This window comes from Grus americana, chromosome 16, assembly GCF_028858705.1.
Source record: "Grus americana isolate bGruAme1 chromosome 16, bGruAme1.mat, whole genome shotgun sequence".
Classification (NCBI taxonomy): Eukaryota; Metazoa; Chordata; class Aves; order Gruiformes; family Gruidae; genus Grus; species Grus americana.
The window spans coordinates 5,466,069-5,490,542 of NC_072867.1; the positions used below are offsets into that span (position 1 = coordinate 5,466,069).

General features: G+C 45.2%; 1 protein-coding gene across 3 annotated transcripts in view; it reads right to left on the reverse strand.

Annotated features, from left to right (window-relative positions):
- The window catches only part of PXN (paxillin), a 46,591-nt gene that overhangs the window by 10,835 nt on the left and 11,282 nt on the right, over window positions 1–24,474 (reverse strand). For 2 of the 3 annotated variants that reach the window (XM_054844359.1, XM_054844360.1), the window contains exons 2-8: window positions 10,706–10,932; window positions 10,087–10,202; window positions 8,059–8,198; window positions 7,483–7,684; window positions 6,825–6,960; window positions 1,456–2,508; window positions 402–668 (exon numbers count right to left, since the gene is read on the reverse strand). In XM_054844359.1, coding sequence (XP_054700334.1) covers window positions 402–668; window positions 1,456–2,508; window positions 6,825–6,960; window positions 7,483–7,684; window positions 8,059–8,198; window positions 10,087–10,202; window positions 10,706–10,932 — 2,141 coding nt within the window. The remainder of the gene's footprint in view (window positions 1–401; window positions 669–1,455; window positions 2,509–6,824; window positions 6,961–7,482; window positions 7,685–8,058; window positions 8,199–10,086; window positions 10,203–10,705; window positions 10,933–24,474) is intronic. The other variant, XM_054844361.1, reaches the window with a different exon arrangement.

Below are 24,474 nucleotides of genomic sequence, written 5' to 3' on the forward strand. Positions count from 1 at the left end.
GAAGGGAACTAGGAAATGTGTTTCCCTGTGTATTTCAAGGAAGAGCGCAGTCTTACACCCAGAACTTCCTGCACAGGTGCAGTATTGGGGAAAACAAAGCACACCTCTATGGCAGGCATGGTTTTAAAAATAATCCCTACGTGGACATTTGACATGTGATAGCAGAAGGCTGCCCAAACAGATACCATCACCAGCACCCTCAGATCCCATTCCAACTCTTAAACATCAAGAACTAGGACCTGAATGTCGGTTCCTTTTTCAGGCCAGACAAGGGTGAGTAGAGCTAGTTCTTCATTTCACATTGCTTAGGACACTCAGAAACTCAATCTGCACTTCCCACACAATGCTGTCTGAACAGAGGGACATGCTGGAATTCCCCAGCACACGCCCCTCCTTTCTACCTTCTCTACTTGCTGTACACCATTCTGCTCTTCCCCCTGGGGTCTGGCAGTGATAATGACCCCCTCTGTCAGCCAGTCATCCTGGCTTTTCCATTCTTCCTGTTCCTGTTTAGCGATGCCCAGTCTGTCCTCCAGCTCTTCAATCAAGCGATCTTGGGACTCAGTCTTGTGAAATATGGCAGGACCTAGTTTACGCCTTGGAGAGAGGTCACGATACATTGGATGCACATTCGCAGTCTCTTTTGTCCTCTTGATTAAAGATTTAATCTAAATGACAAAGGTAATAGTATCAGCAGAGAAGAGCAATGTCAGAGCAAGCCCCAAGATGCAACAGCACAAATTCAAGCCTTAATGTCAATTGTGAGCAGGAAGAGTGATGACATTTATTCCACAATGCCAAAATTCCTCTTGGCACAGCCTAGAACAGTGACTCAGTGAGAGGAAAAACCCCGTAAGGATAATCACAGCAGCCAAAAATAACTATCTAGAAAAGGAAGGGAAAGATTAACCAGCAGGAAGCCAAGATAGGAGGTGCAGCATGACCACTCCACTGAGCACTTAAGAAACCTCGGCATCACAAGGACACAGAGCAGCCTCTCTGTGTTTGCCCTTTACAGGCATAGGACTCTTGGTCAGAGATGTCTGGTGCACAAAGTGTACTTCCAGCACTGGAAGGAACACTAACAGCTCCAGTAATGAGACCTAAAAAGGCGAGCAGAGCAGAGGAGCTGCCATCCCAAGTCAGGAACATCCCTTTCATTTTTCAAAGGCCTCTGTGGACTAAGTCTTACCCCAGTTAGGGAATAAATGTCCATTTCACAGGGAAGTCCCTATGAACTGCCACGTTCTGTGCTGCTGACCAACATGCAGAAGAGACCACAAGATAAAGCGGAAGATTTCAAACCTCCGTGACATGCAGCTGTCAGTAACATTGCTCAGAGCTGCATGCTGTTAGTGTGGGTGAGCACACTCACACCACACACAAAATGTTAGTGCACTGTCAGAACAGTCCTAGCTAGGACTTGTCCTACTCCTACATTCATCCAGTGCCTGCCTGGCCTGATGCAGAAATCCTCTCAGTGGGTGGTTTGGAGACACATGGCAGATCCCATTCAGCTTTCCAAATGTTTTCAGGAGACTCCGAAGCAACTGCAGAGCTTCTGAACTGCTCATTTTCCTCGTCTCCTCTGGCTTTGCTCATGTGAGCAGTACCTGCTTTCCTGGGAGTTCTCTCTCTGCCCTGCCTCTTCTTGACCAGATCAGGACAGGCATCTACCTTGGTTTCACATGGTACTTCAGCTTTTAGCTCCTGTCCATGCTCCACTACAAAACCCAACTGTTTTTTAGTGTCTGGGAAGACATCCCACCGATCCAGGGCCACAACAGAAGGTTCACACACAGGATTCAAAACACTGTCATTCTTTGCATGTACCTCTGGCACGTGTGCAGACAGCTCCAGGGCCCACAGCTCATCTAAAGCTGTTTCTGCACTTCTGCCCTGGGAAGAAAGGGCTGAACTGTCCCTGGATGCTCCCTGTTGATCCAGCTCTTTAGGTATCTGCCCCTTCCCTTGACCATTTAAAACGTCTGAAATTGGTACACTTGAGATTTTGGGATCAGTTCTTGGCTCCTTCTTCTTGGTCTCTTTTGCCAAATCATACTCTAGGCCTTGTGCCTCCACATTAGCAGATCTACACAGAAGCTCCACACTGGAAGCCGGCACAGCCTGGGAAGCATTTCTAGAAGAGCCAGGCTTTTTGCTCAGTTGAACCAAGCCTGCAGAGGTCATCTGCTGCCCACGAGTAGCATAACCAGAAGAGACCCGTGGTGGGGGCACAGGGACGATTTGTGGCAAATGGGGTATGCGTGGAGGAGTGGCAGAATGCCCTGAAGTAGGCAGAACTACAGCGTTATGGCCTTCCTCAATGCTGAGGACTCCTGAGGGGGCAGATGTTGGCACTGTCAGGTCCCCACTGTGACTTGCAGAAGGGTGTTTGGAAGGGGATAGCACTGTTAAACTGTGAGGAGTGTTGCTGGAGTCCGCATTTGCTGAACTGGGAACCAGTTCTAGGGAGGGTTCAGAAATCAGAGACATAGTGGAACTAGTCTGCAAAAAGGAGACAGAAGGAATAAGGAGAGAAAAAGATAAAGACAGACATAAGGAGAAGAAAAAAAAAAGGCAAAGAATTAAGCATTATAGCAATCATGACCTCCAAATCAAAGAGCCATGTTGTTCCAAAACCTTACTTCCAAGAGTAAAGAAGGAAAATGGGATATCAAAAAGCAGAACCAGTATGGCCTTGTGCTGATCTTCACATGAGATTATCTGAGACGAAATTCTTTTCCTATGCCTTCTAAGTGATAGCCATGTGTTCACCTGCAGCTGTGATGGGGGCATGCAGCAGCCGCTGGGAAGCCAGATACGAAACCCAGGAATGTCTAGACTGTGAGTAAGGGTCACGTTAACAACTTACTCAGAGTCGCATGTGTAAATTTTACACTTCAAAGCTGAAAAAAAGCAATCAATGAATAGAACAAAGCATGACATTTTCTTCTTGGTACACTAATAAAATGCTCCAGTTGGCTGAGTTCATGGCAATGAAAACAAAGCTTCAGGGCATTCACAGCAAGAACAGATGACACGGGCTTTGTTCTATTCACATCACTAATCTCACCTTGGACATGGCACATACTGAATCTATATGAGTCTGTCAGTCACTCCATGCCCTTGTAAGCACTGCTTAGGTAGCTAGATTAGCCGCTTCCCCTTAGGCCAAAGACTCCACATTTACATTGTAATAAAATCAGTATTAATTTTGATCCAAAAATGCACTCTAACAAGGGCAACTGATACAGAGGTTTTGGTTCTCCTTGACTTACAGGGTCTCTTGAAAACAAGAGATCATGGGTCCTCCTTTCCCCATTTTCAGTGGGGCCAAACTCTAGGAAACAAAATGGCATTACCCCTTCTTAAAACAGGAAAATCAGAACAGTAGTTTGGTCAAGTTCACACAGCAGGTCAACCTAAGACCAATGCTGAGCCCTCTCAGTTTTAAAAACATATCCACAAAGGATTTCCAAATCCAAGAGCTATCAAGACCTGCTCTGATTCTTAGTCATATTTTTCAAAGAAGCCTCAAGAAGTTAGATGCTTATGCTTCAAGGTAGCATGGCACGTAACTTCCTAAGTCCATGTATGGTATCTCAGTCTTTACTTACCTTTCTGAGATAATTATCATGAATAAAAAGATAAAATTGACCAGAACATGCACAAAATCTGCCAGTAGATGGAAGAGACGTGTACCTTCAGCTGACCTAAGTTGCTGTCATTCGAGGGACCAGGAGCTGGCACGCACACACACATTTGTGAAGTCACAACACGTGCTACAGGGAGACCGTGCTCAGAAAGGAAAGAGCAAGAGGACCACAATTCATTACAGATTGCTCCTCCCCTCGAGTAGCACAGCAAGACCCACAGTCACAGCAGAGACAAAAAGGCCTAATAAGCACATTCATAGTTAAAATGAGAGAATTCCCCAATATTGCCCTCCCTCTGTATTTTGCCTAAGGTGGATGCACCTGTAAAAGTAACTGGGTTTTATGCTGTGGTTCATGCTTAGTTTCCAGACTTCCTAAAATTCAGTCAGTCATTTTCAAGGCAAGACTAACATTTTGCTCAAAAGTAAGTATTTTGAGCATATTAGAAACATACTAGCTCCAAAACAAGAGCAATGGCTAAACACTCAACAATAATACAACAGTTAAATACAAGCATCTAGCTATGCAGTAAGCAGGCATCGTATTACACAGAAATGGCAGAGGCTGAAAAAAACAAGTGCATCGAGTGATCTCAGTGCCCATTGACTGATGAGCTAGATAACCAAAATCAAATGGATTCTGTAAGTAAAAAGAATGAGCAACTCATTAAAGCAAGCAAAAGATGATAAAAGGGTAATGTATCAGTCTTACTCTGGGGTATGAAGGAAATTAAACATCGGTGCCTCCATTCCTCCCATCCCCATCTACTGCAACTTCTAGTTGTACCAAATACCAACTAAATACACATCATCCTTAGTTTTTCTGTCCTATTTCTTGCAACCACACACAGGTCTGGTACTTGAATGGTAGCCTTTCATCTTTCACGTCTGCAAAGACTCCACTTCTCTCTCTCACATCTTGCCACTGGTACAGACTAGAAATACATTTTTACAGACAAGCTAACACCATTAGTTGGCACAGAGGAGATAAAAACAATCAAAAAGGACTGAAGGGAAAATGAAGCAACCTGGAGGACAGGAAAAATGAAAGTAACAGTTAAAAACAGTCAATGACAATATTAACAAAAGGAAAGTGATCACAGAAACCATGTTGTTTGTGCTTCAGGAAGAACGTTTAGATGCAGATGAGCTCAATGTTTTGCAAAAGTAGTAATGCTGCATTTATAAAGCCCAAATCTTAAAATCTTGCTGCATTTCAGTTTGCTTTCAGAGCTCAACCAGAGACTAAGCCAGGAAGGGGGGCAGTATTACAGACAGCAGCTAGTCTGTCATGCAGGTTTTACTGGAGTTGCACAAAGATTCTAAGGCCTTTTGTCAAGACTGCAAAGCAACTGAACACCCACGCTTAAAAATGTCTCCTCCTTGTGTCTCGCAAGGAAAACCTGTGCTGGGCAAGGTCGTTCTCAGTTGCCAAGAGCTCACCTAGGAGCAACGGCTGGTGGCAGCGACCACACCCTGAGCTTGTTTTCTGAGCCCTGATAAAAGCAGCAAGGGCAGGAAGCCATAGCACTCAAAGCTCCCACAGCATGTGGAAGGAGCAAGGCAGGGTATGCCAGCAGCACAGGTGGGAACTATCTCCAGCCTCACAACAGTGCAGTTTTTCAACCAGATTGAACAGACACTTGTGGATATCCTGCACTCTACGCTAGGACCTAATATGGAGGAAAAAAGGCAACGCTAAGGTGTCAATGTTTGCAATTGACTAAATACACACTACAGTAAGTCTAGAGAAAACGGTGAGTAACTCCTAGATTCTCACAAAATGAAGTACAAGTGCCAGAAACAGCAGACTGAATTTAATTCCAGGGAGCGCAAGGCGAGTACAGTCCCACAGAGCGTGTCACTGCTGGGTTCTGAACTCACACACTTGGTCAAAACTCCAGGTATTGTAATGACCTCCATGAAAACCACAGCACACATCAAAAACGTTCACATGAACGGTGGCACAGAGAGAACAACAAACAGCAAAACTGTCATCTAATGTCCTGTCTACCTCTCCTCACAAAACATTCTTCAGCTCTGGCTGCCCCCCTAAAGTCATGGCAGGATGAGATGGAGTTCAGCACAGACAAGACCGACCAAGCATCAGCAGAACCTTCCCTATGAGGGAAAACCAGAGAGTTAGGGACTTCCCTTAGGATTAGAAAGCAGACCTGGCAGGTGTATGTGAGAAAGGCAAACCCAACCATGACAACAAGGAGAATATATTAGATATTTGCTTTCTCCACCTCTCTCTAAACAAATTCAAGTGAATAATTCAGTGAGGCTATAAGCAAAGCAGCTGAAAGTATAAAGGAAGAAGAGAAAAATATTTTTCATTTTGCTATGATTATGGGTAAATGAAGTCTCATGAAACTAAGCTCCACAGTTAATCATCTGCATACCTATATGAATAAAGAACAAGTTATCCAAGTACATATGCCAAATGCTTCACATATCAAGATGATGATGGGCAAGTTACTCCTGAGCTTATCCTATTATGGGATTTTTATGTGCTACTTGTGACTGAAGTAGCAGTTCTTTTCCAATACAATAGTTTGATTTCCAAACAAGATTCTGAATAGTATTTGCCATCCTCTGCCTCCACAAGAAGCTCAGACTTTAATCCCAGTTTGAGGTGAATAAGAGATATTGTTTTAAGATGGAAACTTTTGAAGTCTCCAGCTGTCTGATGCAAAGGCTTCAGTGCTCATACCACATGCCTGGAAGATCCTCCTCAGGGAAAGCACATCAGGGTAAAAATACACTCTAAAGAGGAGGGTCATCCCAAAGAAGAGTCTGGTGTCTGTCAGTAAGCAGACTGGTGTCCCGCGCTCCCTTACTTCTTGTTAAGTTGTAGCACAGCAAAATAATTCACCCTGTACGGAGCAGTAACTAAGCTAATTATCTCTGGCAAACAGACAGACTGCAGAACCGAAGGAAAAAACAGACCCCAGAACTGCCTTACCCTGCCACTGATGAGAATTTATAGCAGTCAAGAACACGTACAGCAGTACTCAGAAAGCAGAAATACCACCACAGGAAGTTTCTCAGAGCAAGAGGACGTTCTGGAGACCAAACAAGGTCAGCAAATGTGGCTAACGGGCAAGAGAGTTTGGTGGTGGGGAGGGACAAGATGAAGTATTAAGTTGTCACGATAGGGTACCTTAAAGTCAGAGAGAGATGCCATCAGCTCATCCAGTTCTCGTGTAGCTGAAGAAGCAGATATACGGGTCTGCTGCTGACTGGCAGTGACCCGCTGGGGGCTGCTCACCTCACCTTGGCTCACAGTGATTGCAGGGCTGACAAGAAAAAGGAAATGAAGTTTAAAAAACAGAGTGCAATTAAGCCTGGGAGAGCACTCCTAGACTGAAAGTCTCACTGCTCCCCCAAGCAAGCACAGCATGACAAGTTTCATCAGCACTGCCCATCCTGGCCAGCCCTCCCCCAGACCCAGCTTTCTCACCACATGCAGACCCTGTCTCTCTGTCAAGTCTAACATAAGCGTGTACACAGACACACACCATCCATTAAGAAATGGACAATGACCAAACGTTCATTTTGTCAGACAGTGGGTATTTGTGATCAGCTATAAATGTGAGTTTGAACAATCCACCTCTCGTAAAATGACACTTATTTTTTTCATCCAGGAGTAGATAAGAGTGCCAGCATATTCATGCTCCTCCTTGATTTCCAACCCTTTAGACAAAGCCCATATTCTGTCTGTCGCCCTCCTGCAACATCTGGCCCTGCACTACAGCCACTATTCCCACAAGAGCCTGTCTCACCGCGTCCAAGCCAGCCACTGCTGAAACGCTACTCACACTGGACTTGGCACAGAGCTCTCCAGCTCATCCAGCAGGCTCTCCACGCTGGGACGCACATCTTCAATCCCACGTGCACCATTTCGTTTTGGCTTTTCTTTTGTAGGGGGTGCAGCCTTTCCTCCCACAGAGCTGCTACTCTCTGGGATAACATAGTGAGGTCCAGTCATGCTGGGCAGCGATGGGGTTCTGCTGGCTTCATCTTGAGAAAAGGGAAGCAGAAAAGAGTCATTCAGACCCCAAGGTCCATACGTACATGCTAACCACAGACAAGAGCAACAAATTGCCCAGAAACTTTGTGGGACATCCATCTTCAAGGATATCCAGAACTTAACAGTGCAAGGGCCTGAGCAACCTAATCTAACTTTGAAACTTTAGTTAGAGCCAATCTTGAGGCTGGCCCAGCTTTGAGCAGGGTGCTGCACCACAGACCTCGAGAGATCCCATCCGTACTAAATGAATCTTTGATCGGGGGTTGGAGGGGTCTCCCTCAGGAAGGATGTTGGAAAGAAGAAGTAGGCTACTATTTTGAGAATGAAACTATCCACTCATACCAAATGTCTTGCTATTCCTTACCTGCTGGGAAGCCACTGGTGGGATTATGTTGAACAGCATTGAGTTCCAGAAGAAGTCTGTCCAGTTCTGAGAGGTTGCTGCCCAGAGAGGAGCTGGTCATTGTGGGAGATGGCTCTGCAGACTTCTGCTTGTTCGGGAAACTAAAGATAAAAGGGAAGTGTGAAACTTCTACATCACGATACTGCAGAAGGACAGAGGGAAACCTACATTAAGTTCACAAAGTTTACACATGTACTGTATTCTTTTCAAGCTGATGCTTTTAGCTCTGGAGGAAAGAAGATGTGTGCTTTGTGAAATGACTACAACGCAGCCGCTGCTTAGCCCACATCTTCAGTTCTCAATTACAAAGAAACAGCACTGATGGACAGGGCCTCAGGTTTCAGGGCTGTGTGATGCACAGCCCTGTAGCAAAGAGTTAACCATCTGTAGATCCAAGACGCACAGACCAGCAGCAGAACCATTAGCTTGCATACAGGAAAATGACTTGTTTCTGCTGACATCACACCAAGCGGCAAAAACTTCCCCCTGAAGCAAGGGAATGCAAGGCCAGCACATACTGGAGAAAGAGGCAAAGTACAAACCTCAATCTATCAACAAAAAGTCAAAAGCAGCAGGTTATGTGGCAGCCTCTGCAGTGCTCAAGGTCTCTCCAAGTCCTCAAACCTTTAATTTGGGGAACTTTAATCAATTTCTAAGAGAGTAATTTGAAACTACTTTCTACTGTGTTAAATACACAAGCCTTTAAAGAAGTTTACCTGTGCACAGGTGTGTATAAAACACTGGTTGTAATTATTCCTTACCCTATAGGGGTGATCCCATTTACCACACACAACCACAAACTGTTTCAAAGCTAAACTTAGCACCAATGCAGTGATTTTTATAGTAATTACATGGTAATAACAGTCTTCCCATCGTCAATGGCAGGGAAATTATTTTCTCCTAGTTTTACAAATGGAGGTACTTTCCAAATCCAAAATGGGAAGTTCTGTCTTGCACACACTACCATATTATGCTCAGAAAGTTAATAAGTAACAAGCTTTAGGACTCTGACATCTATAACAACAGTGACAATTATGAAATTCCATAAGGGCAGTTATTATCTTTCTCTTCAGATTGGAGAAAAAAAAAAAATCCACATATACAACCTGAGGAGGGCATACTTTTTCCCCAACCCAAGCACACAAGCTACAATTCACATCAGAACCAAGCCATGCCAGACCCTTGTACAGGAGGACTTATGGCTGGAATTACCTCCATTTTGTACTAATTGCATGCAGCCATCTGAAAAAATTGCAATTACTGTCTCCATTGGGCCATGTCTGAATATGCCTGCCTCTACCCAGAATTTGTTCTGGCTGAAAGCAACTTCCTGCTCAGCAGAAAGAGCTGGGCATGGTTAGAACCCGACACCAGAGAAACACCAGTCTCTCCACACTGTAAGAAGGCTCCCAGGACAGAGTGCACTGTACAGGGCCATCAGAGATGAAGTTCTGACAGCCTCTTCCTCACTCACCTCCATGTCAGCAGAAAGGTCCGTCCTACATACAGGCTGCTACTCCAACCTCTCAGTGTAAGAGCAGCTGCCTTTGTGAGTATAAACTAGTTATCTATCAGCTACTGAGATGAAAGTTTTAACTTCTAATTCACTTGAAAATTCAAGTCAATGCTAGGCCACAGGTAACGGAGTTCCCTGGGATAACTGACCCAAAGGCCACCCACCTCTGAAAAACTTTTGGGGTGTTTAACAGGGGGATTTGTCACTTGTCTCTGGATCATACCCACAATCCAGATCCTGTTCTATCTGATGGATCCTTAACCTCTTCTGCAGCTGAGCAAACCAAAGGGCCAGGTCAATGTTTGAAGTGAGTACGAAAGTTACAGTGCCTCTTACAAAGAGGTAACCAAAACCAACACAAGGCAACATAACATACACAGGGAGCAGTGTTTGTTTCCAGTTATAGAAAGCAGCTTGAGCCACAGCAGGCTCAAGCTGTGAGTTAGGCTTATCTCTTAACAGGGACAAGATACCTGTAGACGTGTTCCTCTTCACTGGCACGGGGAGAAGGAGAGCTGAGCCCGTCTCTAGGAACAGAGGCACTGGAGCTTTTGGCACAAGAGCTGTATATAGGAGACTGGGACTGAGGCTGTGGAAAGGAGATTTGCATTGGAAACAGAAAATATAAAACAAGTATGTACACTACTGCACTGCAACCCCATACGTGGATACGACAGCACAAAGCCCACCAGAAGCAAAGAAAAAAAATCTGCTATATAGCCAACCAGCCTCTATCAGATGAGCTACACCAGGAACAACTGTTCTCCACTTCCTTCAGATTTGCCTATGAGTCGCAGATCTGTACTGGAAACCCCCAGTCTGCTTTCCACAGGCTACAAGACAGATGACTAACACTAATCTCATCACACTACCATTTCATTGGAACAATGACGATGAGTTTCAAATCCTTTCTGCCGTTTGCTCCAACCAGTTAGTTCTTCTACACACCACCACTTCCTCCCATTTCCCCACTCTGTTCACAGCCAAACTCATCCTCACTTCTTGCTCTTCCCTCCCCTCATCTACTTCCCTGAGAGACACTGCACCAACAAAAAAAGCGTGCAGCCTCCCCATCCACCCACATACACTTACTTGCTGGTGGATGTATCTGGATACGTTGGGTTGCCACTGATCTAAGGGGTCAATCACAGTGCCATTCAGGGCCTCATTGGAAGGTGGTGGCGGCACTGGAGGTGGCACAGCAATCTCCTGGTACGTGTGGTTTCCAGTTGGATAGGAGTAAGGTGTTTCTTCTGTTAGAAACACCGGTCGTTTGGAGATATGTGAGGTGGTAGATTCCAGGTCTGCCAGTAAGGCGTCTGCAGGAAAGTGGAAAAATAAATAAATAAATAAATAAATAAATAAAACCACCAAAATGGTAAAATCCTGGACTACAGCTTTTTCTATTTCATCTCATTCAGGATATCTGTATCAGACGGTCTTTGGGAAGACTTTTCATCTAGGGTGATCTACTAAATGCCCTGAAAAACATTACTGCAGCCCAGGACTGAACGGGTTAATCAAACTGCTAGTACAAACACCAAGAGGTAACAAAGCAGCCAGAAAAACTGTGTCAGTCTCAGATTTTTGTCTTAACTGGAAAACTGCCCAACAACAGGGACCTGTAGTCTCAGTGCACCCTGCAGAAGAGCAACCTAGGAGAAACCTGCCCAGGGATCTACTTGCAACAGCATATTGACACAGACTAATTACAGGCCCCACATCATCACAGAGTCATTTAGTGTGGCCGCAGGCACTGCTTTCTGCAGGAAACAAGGTCTCGGGAGGGGTTTTCTCCAGAGTCTATGGTAGTGGAAGAAGCATGAAACTTTCAATTTAGTCTATCCGTGCAGCAGGACTATGTGTTTCAGTTTTCCTAACAAAAATCCCTCTCAGTACATCACACAAACAGTTAACTAGTTTCCAGACGCTGCCAGGTAAACGCCATTTCTTCTCCTGGAAACAATTCTCAACTTGCTGGGTGGAGACTGCTCACAAATTCCTGAAGAGAAGAAAAACTTCCACCAGCTAGAAACACTGTCACTCATGCCAGGCAGAGGAACCCACGTCACACAGTTAGCACCTCTCAGAAATCTTAAAGCAGGAAAAATGCTCTCCCTCAGAGACAGGGCATGAAAAGGCATTCCCACCATTCCGGATTTCTCCCTACAAACTATCCTCTGCCCATTCCCAACCCTGCACTCCTCCGCGATGACTCACAGGCAAATCCCGACTTGTTGGACCTTCTGTCCTGTGAACCCACCCTGTGGAGCCCACTGCAGTCCCTGGTGGGGGAAACTCCAGCGAGTGACTGCAGGTCTACACTGTACTCACTTTCTAAAGAAAGCCTCACTGGCCGGGTGCCCAGCTTTCTGCTGGGGCAGCAAGCTCTAGTGCACACCTCTTTAAGGCTATTAGAGAGGAGCTGGTTCACTAGGGACATCAGCGCTCTCCATTATAAGAGCATGAGGACATACCTGGCAGGTCCCTTTGGAGATGTGGAATTCAGCCAGACAACAGTAATGCAACTTTGACAGAATTAGGAGAGAAGGCTCTCAGAAACCCCCCGGATCTCCCTCCCCTCCATGCAAGCCCAAGTGTCTTCAGTTAGCAAGATTTGTCTTTCTCCTTCCGCACACAACAGGACCTTGATACTCAGGTTTGGGGTGTGAAGGCTCAGTCTGAGTGCAGCCATCCTGCAGCATCCTCCACCAGGGTCACAAGGAGCTGAAGTTATCAGGTGGCACCAGAATAGCAACCGAGCAACCGCTTGCCCTAATGGCTGCCTGCTGGCTCTAAAAGGGCAGGCACCTGCCAGCTCAAAGCCACTTCCTGAGCACAGCAGACCACACCAGCCAATGCACTTAGCAATCCTTCAAGAAAAGATATTAAAGGGTCAGATGGAGGACAGTATTATTGCATTACAAGATGAAGAAGGTGCTGCTTTTATATTCACTCTCTTCCACAAACTAAAGCATCACAAAAGAAAAAAAAAAACCACTCCTGTCCTCAGAGAACAGAATACAGCCATTAGCAAATTAAATACTGTGTTAAATTAACTCTATACACCTTTCATTTAGCCAAAAAGATGCTCCAAATCATTTAAGCCACAGGCATCTTCCTACAGGGGCCAAAATACCCCAGAAGCAGTTTCTCCAAAGGGATACACACTTTCTGCAGCTGGGCAGAAATGAACTTAATCTTTTCAAGCAAAAGAACATCTGGCAGATTCCAGAGTGAAAGGCACATACCTCAAGGGAACTGCTGAAGAGCTGCAATTCCTTCAACCAGGCAGGTCCTAGGACTGGAGGTTTTGTGCACAGAGCCTCCAAGAGCAGTGCTATCCAAGAAGGTGTGGTTTTTGCTTCTCCCCACCAATGACAAAGGGAAATCAAACTCCACCAGGAAGTGAAAATCCCATGAGGGTGTTGGGCTCCTCCAGCCCTGCAGAGGGGACCAAAACCATTTTTCCACCCTCCACCCCCAGCCCTCGCTGCAGGACGGGCAGATGTAACCATCTCGCCACAAAATTCACCTCCTCGGCTCAGCACTCTGCTGAATGAACCATCGGACAGAAATCCACTGCTTTGTACTAACGGCACAGAGGTGAGTTCGCCTGATTTACTGGTTTTCTTTTACAAGTCTGCAGAAAAGGAGGGGTCTGGGAATGCCAGGAGCACTCTGCCCCCAGGTTGTGAAGGAGTTAAGGAGAAGACATTACAGTTTAATGATTAACTTCCCCCATACCCTCCCCCTTCCTGACTTGAGCAAACAAGGCAGAGCTGAGGAACAGGAAGCAGAGGGAGGAGAAAAGGCTGGAGAGGAATCACTCCGTTTCTCAAACTGCACTTCAACTTTACAACTGATACTGAAGCAGTTGCAGGAAGGCACCACCCCGCCCGGTGGGACAGGGAAAGGAGCAAGCCAGGAGCAGGACAGGCACTCACACACCAGTTTACAAGTGGCAAAGGACCTCTCCTTGTGCTTGCTCGCCTCCATGTTCTGCAAACCCATGGTCCACGCTTCCTCACGCTCCCTCCAAGCTCACTGCCACGACAGAGGAAAGATCTTCCCCATTCGTGTCCATCCCCATTGCTGCTTCCAGCCACGCAAACTGTTCTCCGATCCCATCCTAACAACAACCAGCTTCCTGAAGTTCTGCTGGACTGGAAATTTGTGCCCATTCAAAGGTTCCAACAAGGGCAGCAGAACTGCCTGAGGAGGGCAGGGTGAGAGCAGTAGTGGCACGGCGCCTGCTCAGACCACCCCACCTTGCGGGGCTTCACCCTGTGAGGGGGAAGCGACTCCGCAACCCACAGGCATGGGCTGCAAATCGCTCCCTTCGAGATGAACCGAAGGAGTTTTGCAGTCCAGAGAGCAACTGGAGGCAATTATTCAAAAGCCAACCAAAGGGATTAACATGTTGTTTTCTATGCAGCACCTCATCCCAAGAGGTCTCAAAGTACTGTGCGTTCATTCAGCATTTGTGCACCTCTCTAACGCTACCAGAAGACAACGTGAGATACAGATAGGGAGAAAGAAGGGCAATTTATTAGTGGAGAAGATGACCAATTGCTCTCTTTCTGTCTTTCACAAAAGGGACCAGACAGCTGTAACCTGATGAACTGTAACAAAAGATGCTGTGCCTTGTGCAGCACTGCACCTCACATTACAGGATTGAGTTCACTATTAGCGACCGCTCCTTAAACAGAAATATTAAATACTTAAATAGAAATATTAAAGGTTCAATCGATTTATTGGGTAATGAAGTGTTCCTTCCCAGGCGACTCCTGAGGGACTGTGCTGCAGGCGGTATAAATCAACCAGTTAGTCCCTCCCAACCAGTAGGAAGCAGTTGACTGGATCATCCTAACGCGCTGACGCAGACCAGTTCCCACAACCACCAGCCATCAGAGGGCACCATTACATCCTTACATGGACAGAAAGATGAAACCCGACAGCAATGGCTAACTTGGCAGTAACTTCACCTCACTTGCTCGTCCCCGCAGAGTCAAGAACCTGTCCCTATTTTAGGCACACAGAACCCTTCTGCTGGTACCACGTGTGCTGCACCTCCCCACAGAGACGTGCATCTTCACACCGGCACATGCTGCAGCACCTCAAGGACTATTGCTCAGTACTCCGGAAACAACCACACACACTGACCTCACCACAGTTTTTACTGCTGCCCCAAATACGCTCCAAACTACTACAGACACAGCTCTAGGAGTCAGAATCTCCCAAGGTTAAAAGATCATAGATTCATTTACCTCTAGAGGATAGATTTAACCATTTTGTAGCAATAAAGTAAAACAGAGTTATACTAGATCTTCAAGCCATTGCTCCTCCACAGGATCACCCCTCCTTCCACTCTTACCCCTACAAGAAGCTACCAACACAACCCACAGACACATGGATGGAATGGAATCACACAGTTCAGTTTCCAAAGCGTCAGTAGGGCTCAGCCTACCCACAGGCATGGGCTGTGCATATAGAAAATTCTATTTTCCACTCCATTAACAGCGTGCTGCTCAGTGGGGTGTGGAAGAGTGAGGGACACTGGTAAAGCGTTGAGGGACCTGGTAAAGCTGCAGGCAAACAGGAGACAGAGGCACAGAAGGAGAGAGTCCTCCTCCCTCCACTGGACAACCCAAAAATTACATGCTCAATTGAAATCACATTCAGGCCAGAGGACTCCTCAAACCACATCCTCCCCAGTATGGGAGGACATTTGTGTTCACATTGATGTGTTTTTTCTACACAGATTTTCCCATGGAGGAGGGACAGTTAAAGAACGGTATCACGTTTGATACCTTTACTGCTATAAAGCACTCCAAGACATCTGGAGGCCCGGGTGCACTAGTTTGCCCCTCTCCCCCTTCCTTCCCTTTGGCCAAAAATCATTAACTATGAGGTCCTTTGTATTCTGGTCTTCAAATCCCACACACAGCTCTGCACATACATCGTATATGTATGAGTGGCCCTTAATATCAACTGGACTGCTTCAAGGTAGTTCCCAGCATCTGCCAAAGCTCTGCCAGTGATTTAGCTTGGGACAAGAACTCTCAAGCTGATGACCAATGCATTGAACTGCTCAGAAAAAAAAAAATCCCTTTTACCAAGAAAATCAGCAAGAGCTGGACAATACCTATGGGTAAGTCCCATTTACCACTTCAAGCTACACTGAAAAGAGCAATCATCTCCCAAGTTATACACTGCACATTCCTGCGCTATCTCCCCGGCCCACACCTCTGTCAGGCCGAAGAACAGCTCACGCATTCCAGGGGCTCCGACGCAGGCTCCTTCACCATTGCTGCGTGTCAGCACTCGCTGTCCTGCAAACGCAGTATCCTCCAGCAGAAACGGCCTTATGTGCAGCCGCAGGGGCACATTCTTCAGCTTCCCACATCCCAGGTTTGTCTGATAAAGAGCAGCAACTCCAGCCTAGGGATCACAGCGCAGTTCTGAGGTACAGAACAGGAATGGGTAACACGGGGGCTCCTTTGTACTGATGCACACATCAACCCACGTTTCTATAAATTTGAGTCACATTCAGCCCCCTTAAATAGAGTGAAGGTATTAAAAAGAAATAAAAAAATATTTACATGTATCTTCCCATGCATATCAAAACATACTTTGTTCACTCCCTTCTTCCTGTGCCTTCTGTACCTCTCAAAAATGCTCTTGGATTAAGGTGACAGAGTGAAGCAGAACACATCATGAACTAGTTTTGGAAAAACCTACATGACAAGGCATCAACAAATTCACATTTGCCAACTGGCATCAAGCAGCTTTGTAATGCTAATTTTTCCTCAAGCAGTAAAATCGTTTTCCACTCTTCATAAGCAGTCTAGGAATTTTTATTTGTTTGTTTAAAGTGAGGTAATTTACAGAAATCTAAATTTGCTTTCCTCTGTTAAGGATAAGGAGAAGCCTTCTACTACTGAGTGTCCAGCATAACTCCAGCCTGTGCAATGGCTAGAGACACGTGGCGTACTCAGTCAGCTCAAAGATGACAGCATTAGTGCCAGAAGAGAGAAAATTACCTCAGATTTCCATATGCAGTTCATCTCTCAACAACTGAGGATGAGCTACTAAACCATGCCGATACTCTATTGATAATGCTTTGATTTACTGTAAGTAGATCAAAAGGATGGTGGTCAAATTTTCTTCTACGTCTCATCTGCTGCTGGGGAGGAAATGGAAGCGTAACTGAGGCAAGATACTTCAAATGCCTCAGATATCAGCCTTTCCTTTTCAACGGCTGAAATCCACATCTGTGCATCCATGAAACCGCACATTGCCTGTAGCTCTGCTTCTTGCATGGGATATCTGGAAAGTGAGTGACACTGGAGACAGGATTCTTCATCCAGCCACTGCACAGAGCAAACGCCTTCAGCATTCAGCCACAGAGTCCCATCTCCCCCAGCATCTCTACTGCCACATGTCCCTGATAGCCCAGACACAGGGTCATCAGGATGAGATATCCGAGCACAAACTACAGTATTTCCTCTAATGCAGCTGCAGAGAAAAGGTGTCTGCACCTCCCCTGTTCTTCCCCACACCCGTTTACTCAAATAACCAGAACTGCTACTGGTTTTCCTGTCGTAGGCAGCAGAAGATTCCCAGAGGACCGACAAATAGAAATAAAAAGCAAGATGGTCATAAGGACAGGTCTAAAAGAGAACATGGACTTTACATGATAATCATGTCTCAGCATAAGACAAATTGCAGACCCCTCATTTGCAGAACGACACACCGTTCTCCAGCCCTTTTTTCTTAATACCTGTAAGACGCTGAATTCAAATCCTTGGGTTTTGGTGTCCCCTAAGATGACAAGGGGAATTGCATCTCCAGAACTGAACCTTGAGCTCGCTGACTCATCTGAGCAGCCTCTCTGCAAAATCCTTGAATCCAAAGTTTAAAAATCTCATTAGGTTCAAATAAGTCTTCTCTCCCACACCTCCAAGAGTAAATGCAACTCCAGCTCACAAATAGGGAGACAGCTTGGAGCAGTAACCCAATCCCTGGCAAGACAGTTTTACATTGTAAGTAACAGCAGAGGAATGGGGAGCTTGGGTATATTTATCCTATTAAATAGCCCTTCAAAAGAAATATTTGCAATGCTGTAGAAGAGCTGCATCAAAAAGACTTGTTGGAGCCTTGCTATAGGTCTTCTCACTGCCCTCCAGTTTGAGTCTGGAAGGGATGGGGAGCCCAAAGAGCAACACGCGTGACAGGAATTCCCTTTTTAACAGCAGCTTTGACTTTTCTCAGCAAAGTGGAAGAGCATTATCAGAAATAGGAAAACCATGAACAAACAAGTGAATGCAAGTATTGACTTCCAGGTAAAAGAAATGTAATAATAGGTTCTTAAGGCATTATATTCTAATCAATGTTTTTAAATGCAAAAAGATCAGAGACTACGAAAGCAATAAAGTACAAAGACTACATTCAAAATGAGACCTTAAAAATTTGAAGTGTAATTAGATGCTCTTAAAATCCTGAAGGTCTCTGGTTCACATATATACAAAGCATGTGAAATAGCTTGGCTTAATTTCTAAAACATTTTGAGAAGTTTTCAAAAATGTAACCAATATGTTGAGAATGTGGTTAGAATACAGGACACGTAAAAACTCTCAGCTCTCTTGTGAAGCAGGGACAGATTGTTATTTAAGACACAGGAAAATTCAAGGCACAAACGATAAGTCATTTGCCAGACCTAACAACTGCTGGAGTACCAGCAATACAGAGCAGCCATCGGTATTTTTACTTCACATTGTCTAGACCTGCCTAGAGGAAGTTCAGATGACATGGTCAAAAAAAAAAAAAAAAAAAATCAGCTATTTCTTTAATGTATTCAAGTGACTGAGGTTTATTTCAAGCCTTGTGCTTTCTCGTTATCAAGGTAATGGTGCAAGCATCAATACCTTGTGTCATTGCTTAATAAAAAGAACGTCCAGACTAGTATCAATATGCGGTATGGTGAACTCAGATAGAAGACAATATGCATGAAAATCCTTGAAGCTTCTCTGTTCCTTAAAGCCAATACTGTCCCTTAGAATAAGCAAGACTATGCATTTGTGGCACTGATTTGCAAAGTTGTGTGGGTGCTCCAGAAAAGCTTAACAGCAAAGGCAACTACCTAGTAGTTGCTGTGCCTAGCTACACCAGGCTGCATAGACAAGCTGAACAAGATTCAACCCGTGAGAGACAGAACTGCTTTTGAAATCACAGGATGGCAGCCACCATGAATCCCATCTATGCCATAACTCGAATATGGACAGCCAAACCAGTTAGCTTTCCCCAGTACAGTAGCCCACGCGCCCAGCTCTGACCACTATCAGCAAACGTCTAAACAAAGACAAGACACTGCACTGCGAGATGTGGTCTACATGATCAGCTGCAGCAATGATTGTGGCTTCCTGTCCCAACCAGTGAGACCCAAGCCGGAGACTTTATTCCAGAGCTCGTGGCCAACTAACTGCTCACAACTAACATGCACTACTACCACTGCAAGAACAGGGTTCTAAGAGAGCATGCAAATATAGCCTGTTTAAAGCAATTTCTGTAACTGCTTATCAGTAACTACTCGCTGCACGTTTGGGGATAAAATGCAAACCCTTTGAGAGCTCTGGCCGTGGTTTCAGCAGAGCTGACACCACCACACGCTGCCAGCGTAAGGGAAGGGTCCAGCGACCCTCCCTTCCCCCAGCATGCAAACCCATGCTGGCCCTGGAACTCGCCCCTCTGAGGGGCAGGAGGGCTATTTGTACATGTGCTGGAAAACCATAGAGGTCACTGCAAGATCCTTCCTGGAAGTGGCCACACCACTTCCTTTCAAATTAACACAGGCATTTCACTCAGACCTGCCCTGTAACCTCAGCAATGGCATATTTGTCAGCATGGTGAGGGTGCTAAAGTGACAGCATCACAAGGGGTCAGCTAGTTCTTGCATAACCCAGCAGCAAGGCTTTCAAGGGCACAGAGACATGCCGTAGGAAACTAGCTGACCAGTCTGAAGCTTCACACAAGCAGTTCCTGGGACCCACAGCCCCATTCCCTGAGCGAGCATCTCAGACTCATCTCTTGCCATCTTTGATGCAACAGCCTGGGAAATCCTTCAACTGCTGGCTCCGTTCACATCAGTGAGTTGGCAGGAAGGTAACCTAATCTTAACCAGACCCACAGGGCATGGGATCATCGACGCAGCATGCAGGCTGAGCAACACTACAACTGCGTTAAAGATCTGAATCAGCACAGTTTCCTGGATGAAACAAAACAAATCCACAGCGTGCTCTGGCCTACAGTCCAAGCTGTGTGAAGGAACCACAAAAGATTTTCCTGGAGGACCAGAATTTTTCCACTTAGCTCTTGAACACTAAATTAGACCACAGCTCAAACTGGCTGAGAGAAATGAACCACCACCTACAAAAGAAGTCACTCTGTCTTCTTCCAGCTTCCTTAGAAAAACTTTCATCCCCTTTCTGCTACCTCAGAACAGTTCGTCAGATGGCTGAGATAATGCAAGTCAAGTCTCACAAAGCACGTAACTGCTTACATGGTCAGAGAGAAATATTCCTCAATACATTATAGGTTTGCTGAGCATCCTCACACTGGAAGTGATTTGTGATTTAAGTATCATCTTCTTTCAGAAGAGATATATTAGATGCTCAAAAAAAAAAAAAACAAACCAGTGATGTTACCAGATCAATTTCCAAAGAAAATACGGTTTGAATATGGGGTTTTTTGGGTTTCAGCCAACAAGCTGCTAAACTAAGTGTAACCTTTTCAAGTTCTTCTTCAAATTAACCTAAGCTGTCCACTCCATTGCCACGGCTGTCACATTTGGAAGCTGTCAACAGAAACACCAGGAAGAACAAACTTTTACTGGCATTGAAAAATCTAAGGACAGACAGCACAGAGCAAATCAAGGCCGTGCAAATTCAACTTAAGCTCGCTGCTGTATTCTTCACATATTGCCTCCAAGAGGAGTACTTAAACTGACTTGCAGCACTATGACATCTCTGGTTTCAGAGCCTGCTCCCTCCCTCCCCTTTATTTCTCATTTCCAGAAAGTGCTGGGGAGGGTGGAAGGGAAGGGTTATTTCCTGTCATATACAGCATCCTCTTTTTTATAGCATGGCTTTCTCCACACTTGAAGTGAAGAGACATATTTACTTCCCTCTGTTTATAGTCCTGAGCAGCAAACAGCTCATGCCAGAAGAAAACACCCTATGCTAAGACCTGGTGCCTTAAACTGAATTCATGTTCCAGCTTACTAAACAAATAAATGTTTTCAGTTTCACAGCTACCAAAGGCTTCTGAGAATGCCAGATCCCTACTACGCCAGCCTTGACTGCCTCTGTATAGCAATTCATGGATGACCCACACTCGCGGGAAGCTAAAAGAAAAAATAATCCTTTGCATGGTTCCTTTCTATCCAGATTCACTACACTCTCAAACTGAGTCCTGAACAACAGGAAACAATTACCAAAGATGGATAAGCTTAGTCAAAAAATTATTCCACTGCTCTATGAACAATCTTCAGGAGGGTCAGGAAAAGTTTGTAAAGGGTTTGCAAGTCATAGCTCCAGCACATCCTGTGACACAGCGCATGCACAAGCAGTAGGCTGAGCTAATCTCAACACTCGTACAATGTTTAAGAGCGCAAAGCCAGGTTCTGGTTTACTGAACAGAGAAGCTGGAAATTGCACAAGAAAAGTTACTTTTCTTTTACTTTACTCAGTACTCCAACCCACGACCTCCAGTGATTCAGACCACCATGATTTAAGTACTGCTGTCCTCAAATGATTGTCCCACCCACAAATTACAGCACTAATAGCAGAAGTGGAAGCCATTTTCAGCCACATTTTTCAGTCACAACAGTTGACAGCTCCACACCCTAAACCTAAACCTCCACGTATTCAATTTTTTATTGATATATCAGGCTGTGACCTGCAGCAACTATAGGCAGTGAAGTCTGCAGCCACTGCACCTGAATTCCAACGAGGATCACAAATCAGAATCCTCATCCCCTAACATTCACACCTCCTTAACAGCATAAAAAAAATCATGTACCTTTCAGAAACAGAGAACTGATATGCAGCCCTGAACAGCCCGACATAACATGGCAAGTCCACGTTACATTAGAATAGAAAGCAAGTCTGACTCTCAGGCCTGTACTAAAAATACTTAAGTTGGAATTTCTCGGTCTGACTCTGCAGCCTGCTATAAGCTCCACCTGCTATCGAGTCTTTTGTCAGAATCCTCTCCTTTTGGAAGCAAATAGACTGGTGTTCCTATGAGCAGTTATAGTTAGCCCTATGAAAGATTACGAGGAGCAACAAGCTGCACAAATTAGAGAGTCTCCATCTCTCTCCCTGTGTGTCAACTGCCAAACTGGAAACAGCTTTGGTCTCCAAGGAAGGTAAGTATAGCCTCTGACGGTCATCTCCTAGAGTGGCTCTTCTTGTGCGAGATCTATTTCTGATCTCCGCCTGACAGCAAATAGATCTTTAGGCATTTCCAGGAAGTCCCAGGCAAAGGCATTAGCAAATGGCCAGTATTGACCTGACTGTCTCTGGGAGGAAGGCGAGTTCATTCACACAAAAGTAAAGGACATTAGCTGTGTTCAAACACAGCAACACTTCAACTGAACAAGAGTGAAATGGCAACCTGGCTGAGTTTGGTGGGAGGAACAAACTAGAGTGAGTGTAAACATTTTACACAAGCGACTAAGCGGTTCATACCATCTCAGTACTGACCTGGGCTGGATTTCAGCCATCCTAGATGGAAAAAAAAAATTAAATTAAAAATATTAGCCACCAATACAATAACCTTTTTAGTCCTCTATTTATCTTTAGGTGCACAAAATAGTTAAGTTAACCCTCCCCATTTATTTGCTGCTGGCTTCGCTCAGCAAGTTTCTAGAAATTGGGATCAACTTTCAAATGTCCAACAAGATCTGCTCTCCTCTGCCAAAACACACAAAAAAATATTCATGAAAACCAAACAAGCAGCCACTGAACTGACCCCTCACGGACAATTTCCCAAGGCCAAGGCCTCTGATCAAAATACCAGCTCCCTCGTATTCCTACAGGAAGAGGGGCTCAGCCAAGCCAGCTATCTGAGGAACCAGATCCTTCCTGCTACATGAGCATGCAGCTACTCCACAAGCACTAGGTCAACAGACAGCGCACACTGGCATTTTGCAAACATATAACAAATCTAGTACAAAAGGGACCCCCATTAACCAGAGCAAAGAGTCCAAGCATAATTATAGAAACAGAAGGAAACAAGATACTATAGATTTTAAACCACAGCTCTGGTAAAGGAAAAAAACAGAAGCTCAGGGCTCAAGACATTTCTAGTCCCTTGGCTGATCAGTCAGGCAAACACTCATGGAAATAGCGCCAGTGGGCAGTAAGAGCGTCACAGTACCGGGAAATGTATCGTATCCTACAATTCTGCTACAGCGGATGCCACTCCAAATCCATGCTGCTCTCTCCAAGTCAGGTACGTCAGGTTGATGCCATATAATTATTATCTTGCCAGAAGTTGGCTTGCCATCCTTGCGCAATGAAAGGAAAGACTCCATCTCCCTATTATTCTTCCTCCCTAGCAGCACGCAGAGCTACTGGGAAAGTTATTCATCTGTCTTCTCCAGCAGACTAGCTTTCTTCTTTCAGTCCGAAAGTACGCTCTTTTGAAACCTGAACTGAGCAATTTGTTCTCACACCTTTCTGGAAAAGACAGGCTGAGAATGGTAACAACTACAAGAACAGTAGAGCAGAATGAAAAACACTGCCACCATTTGTGTGCCAGACCCTGCTCGGCCCTGGACTACAGGAAAAGCTGCCAAGTGCAGAGGTGTATGGCACCCAACTACTACCAAGCAGCCCTTTACATGCCCACTGAAATAAAGGGTAGACAAGGGCATTTTTTAAGCCCTGGGTGGACTGTATTTGGTTGAGATTTGCATAACTGTAGGCAGTTGAGTCTGACTTGAACTGAAATTTGTCATAAGCAGCACTGAGGTTACAACACATGCTAATCCAGTATTGGATAACTCTTCTGAGCAGCTTCTAAGCAGTAGCTTAGTGCCATAAGCTGCGGCAAATCAGAACAGTGCGAACACACAGCGCTGGTTTCCAAATCTTTGGGCAACAGCAACCCTCGTTTGCTTGCGCTCCAGAGCCCTCAGGTGAAAATGACAAGTGTGTAAGTTTGACCACTTATGAGTACACCTCACAACAGCTATGGAGTACTTATGACTTGGAGATCATAATTTGGGAACTGCTGATTCCAACTCATCTAGGGGAGGAAAATACATTATATCAGGGTTTACACAGGAACCAAGCACAGGAGTTCCACTGGACAGGAAGCACCGCAGAGTGAAGGATACAGTTTCACAAGATGCAGAAAGGCTAATTAACAGTTCACCACTGCCAAAAATGGAGAGGGTTTTACTCCCTCTTCCAGACATGTGCTGCTGCCACTTACTTGTGTTGGCTCTGGCTCTCACAAGGCCCCTCTGTGAACCAGTTCAACAGAATATACACCCAGCCAAAAAAAATTCGACTGTTTTCTTTTGGGTTAGAAAAGAGAGATGAGCACAGCAGTCAGCAAGAAGGAAGGGGTATGTCCAAATAGCCAAAGAAGCAGAAAAGGAGTAAGGATAAGTGAAAGTAAAGCCATTCCTCCTTTCATCAGCAGCAAGCCTTTATATTTACTCAACTGCCAGCAGGACCACCACCTCAGATACCCCAGCATCTCACCTTTGCCACACAGATAACCATAGTCAAGAATAAGATTGCTAAAGATCACTATGATCCTACCCATCTTCATATGTAAAAATG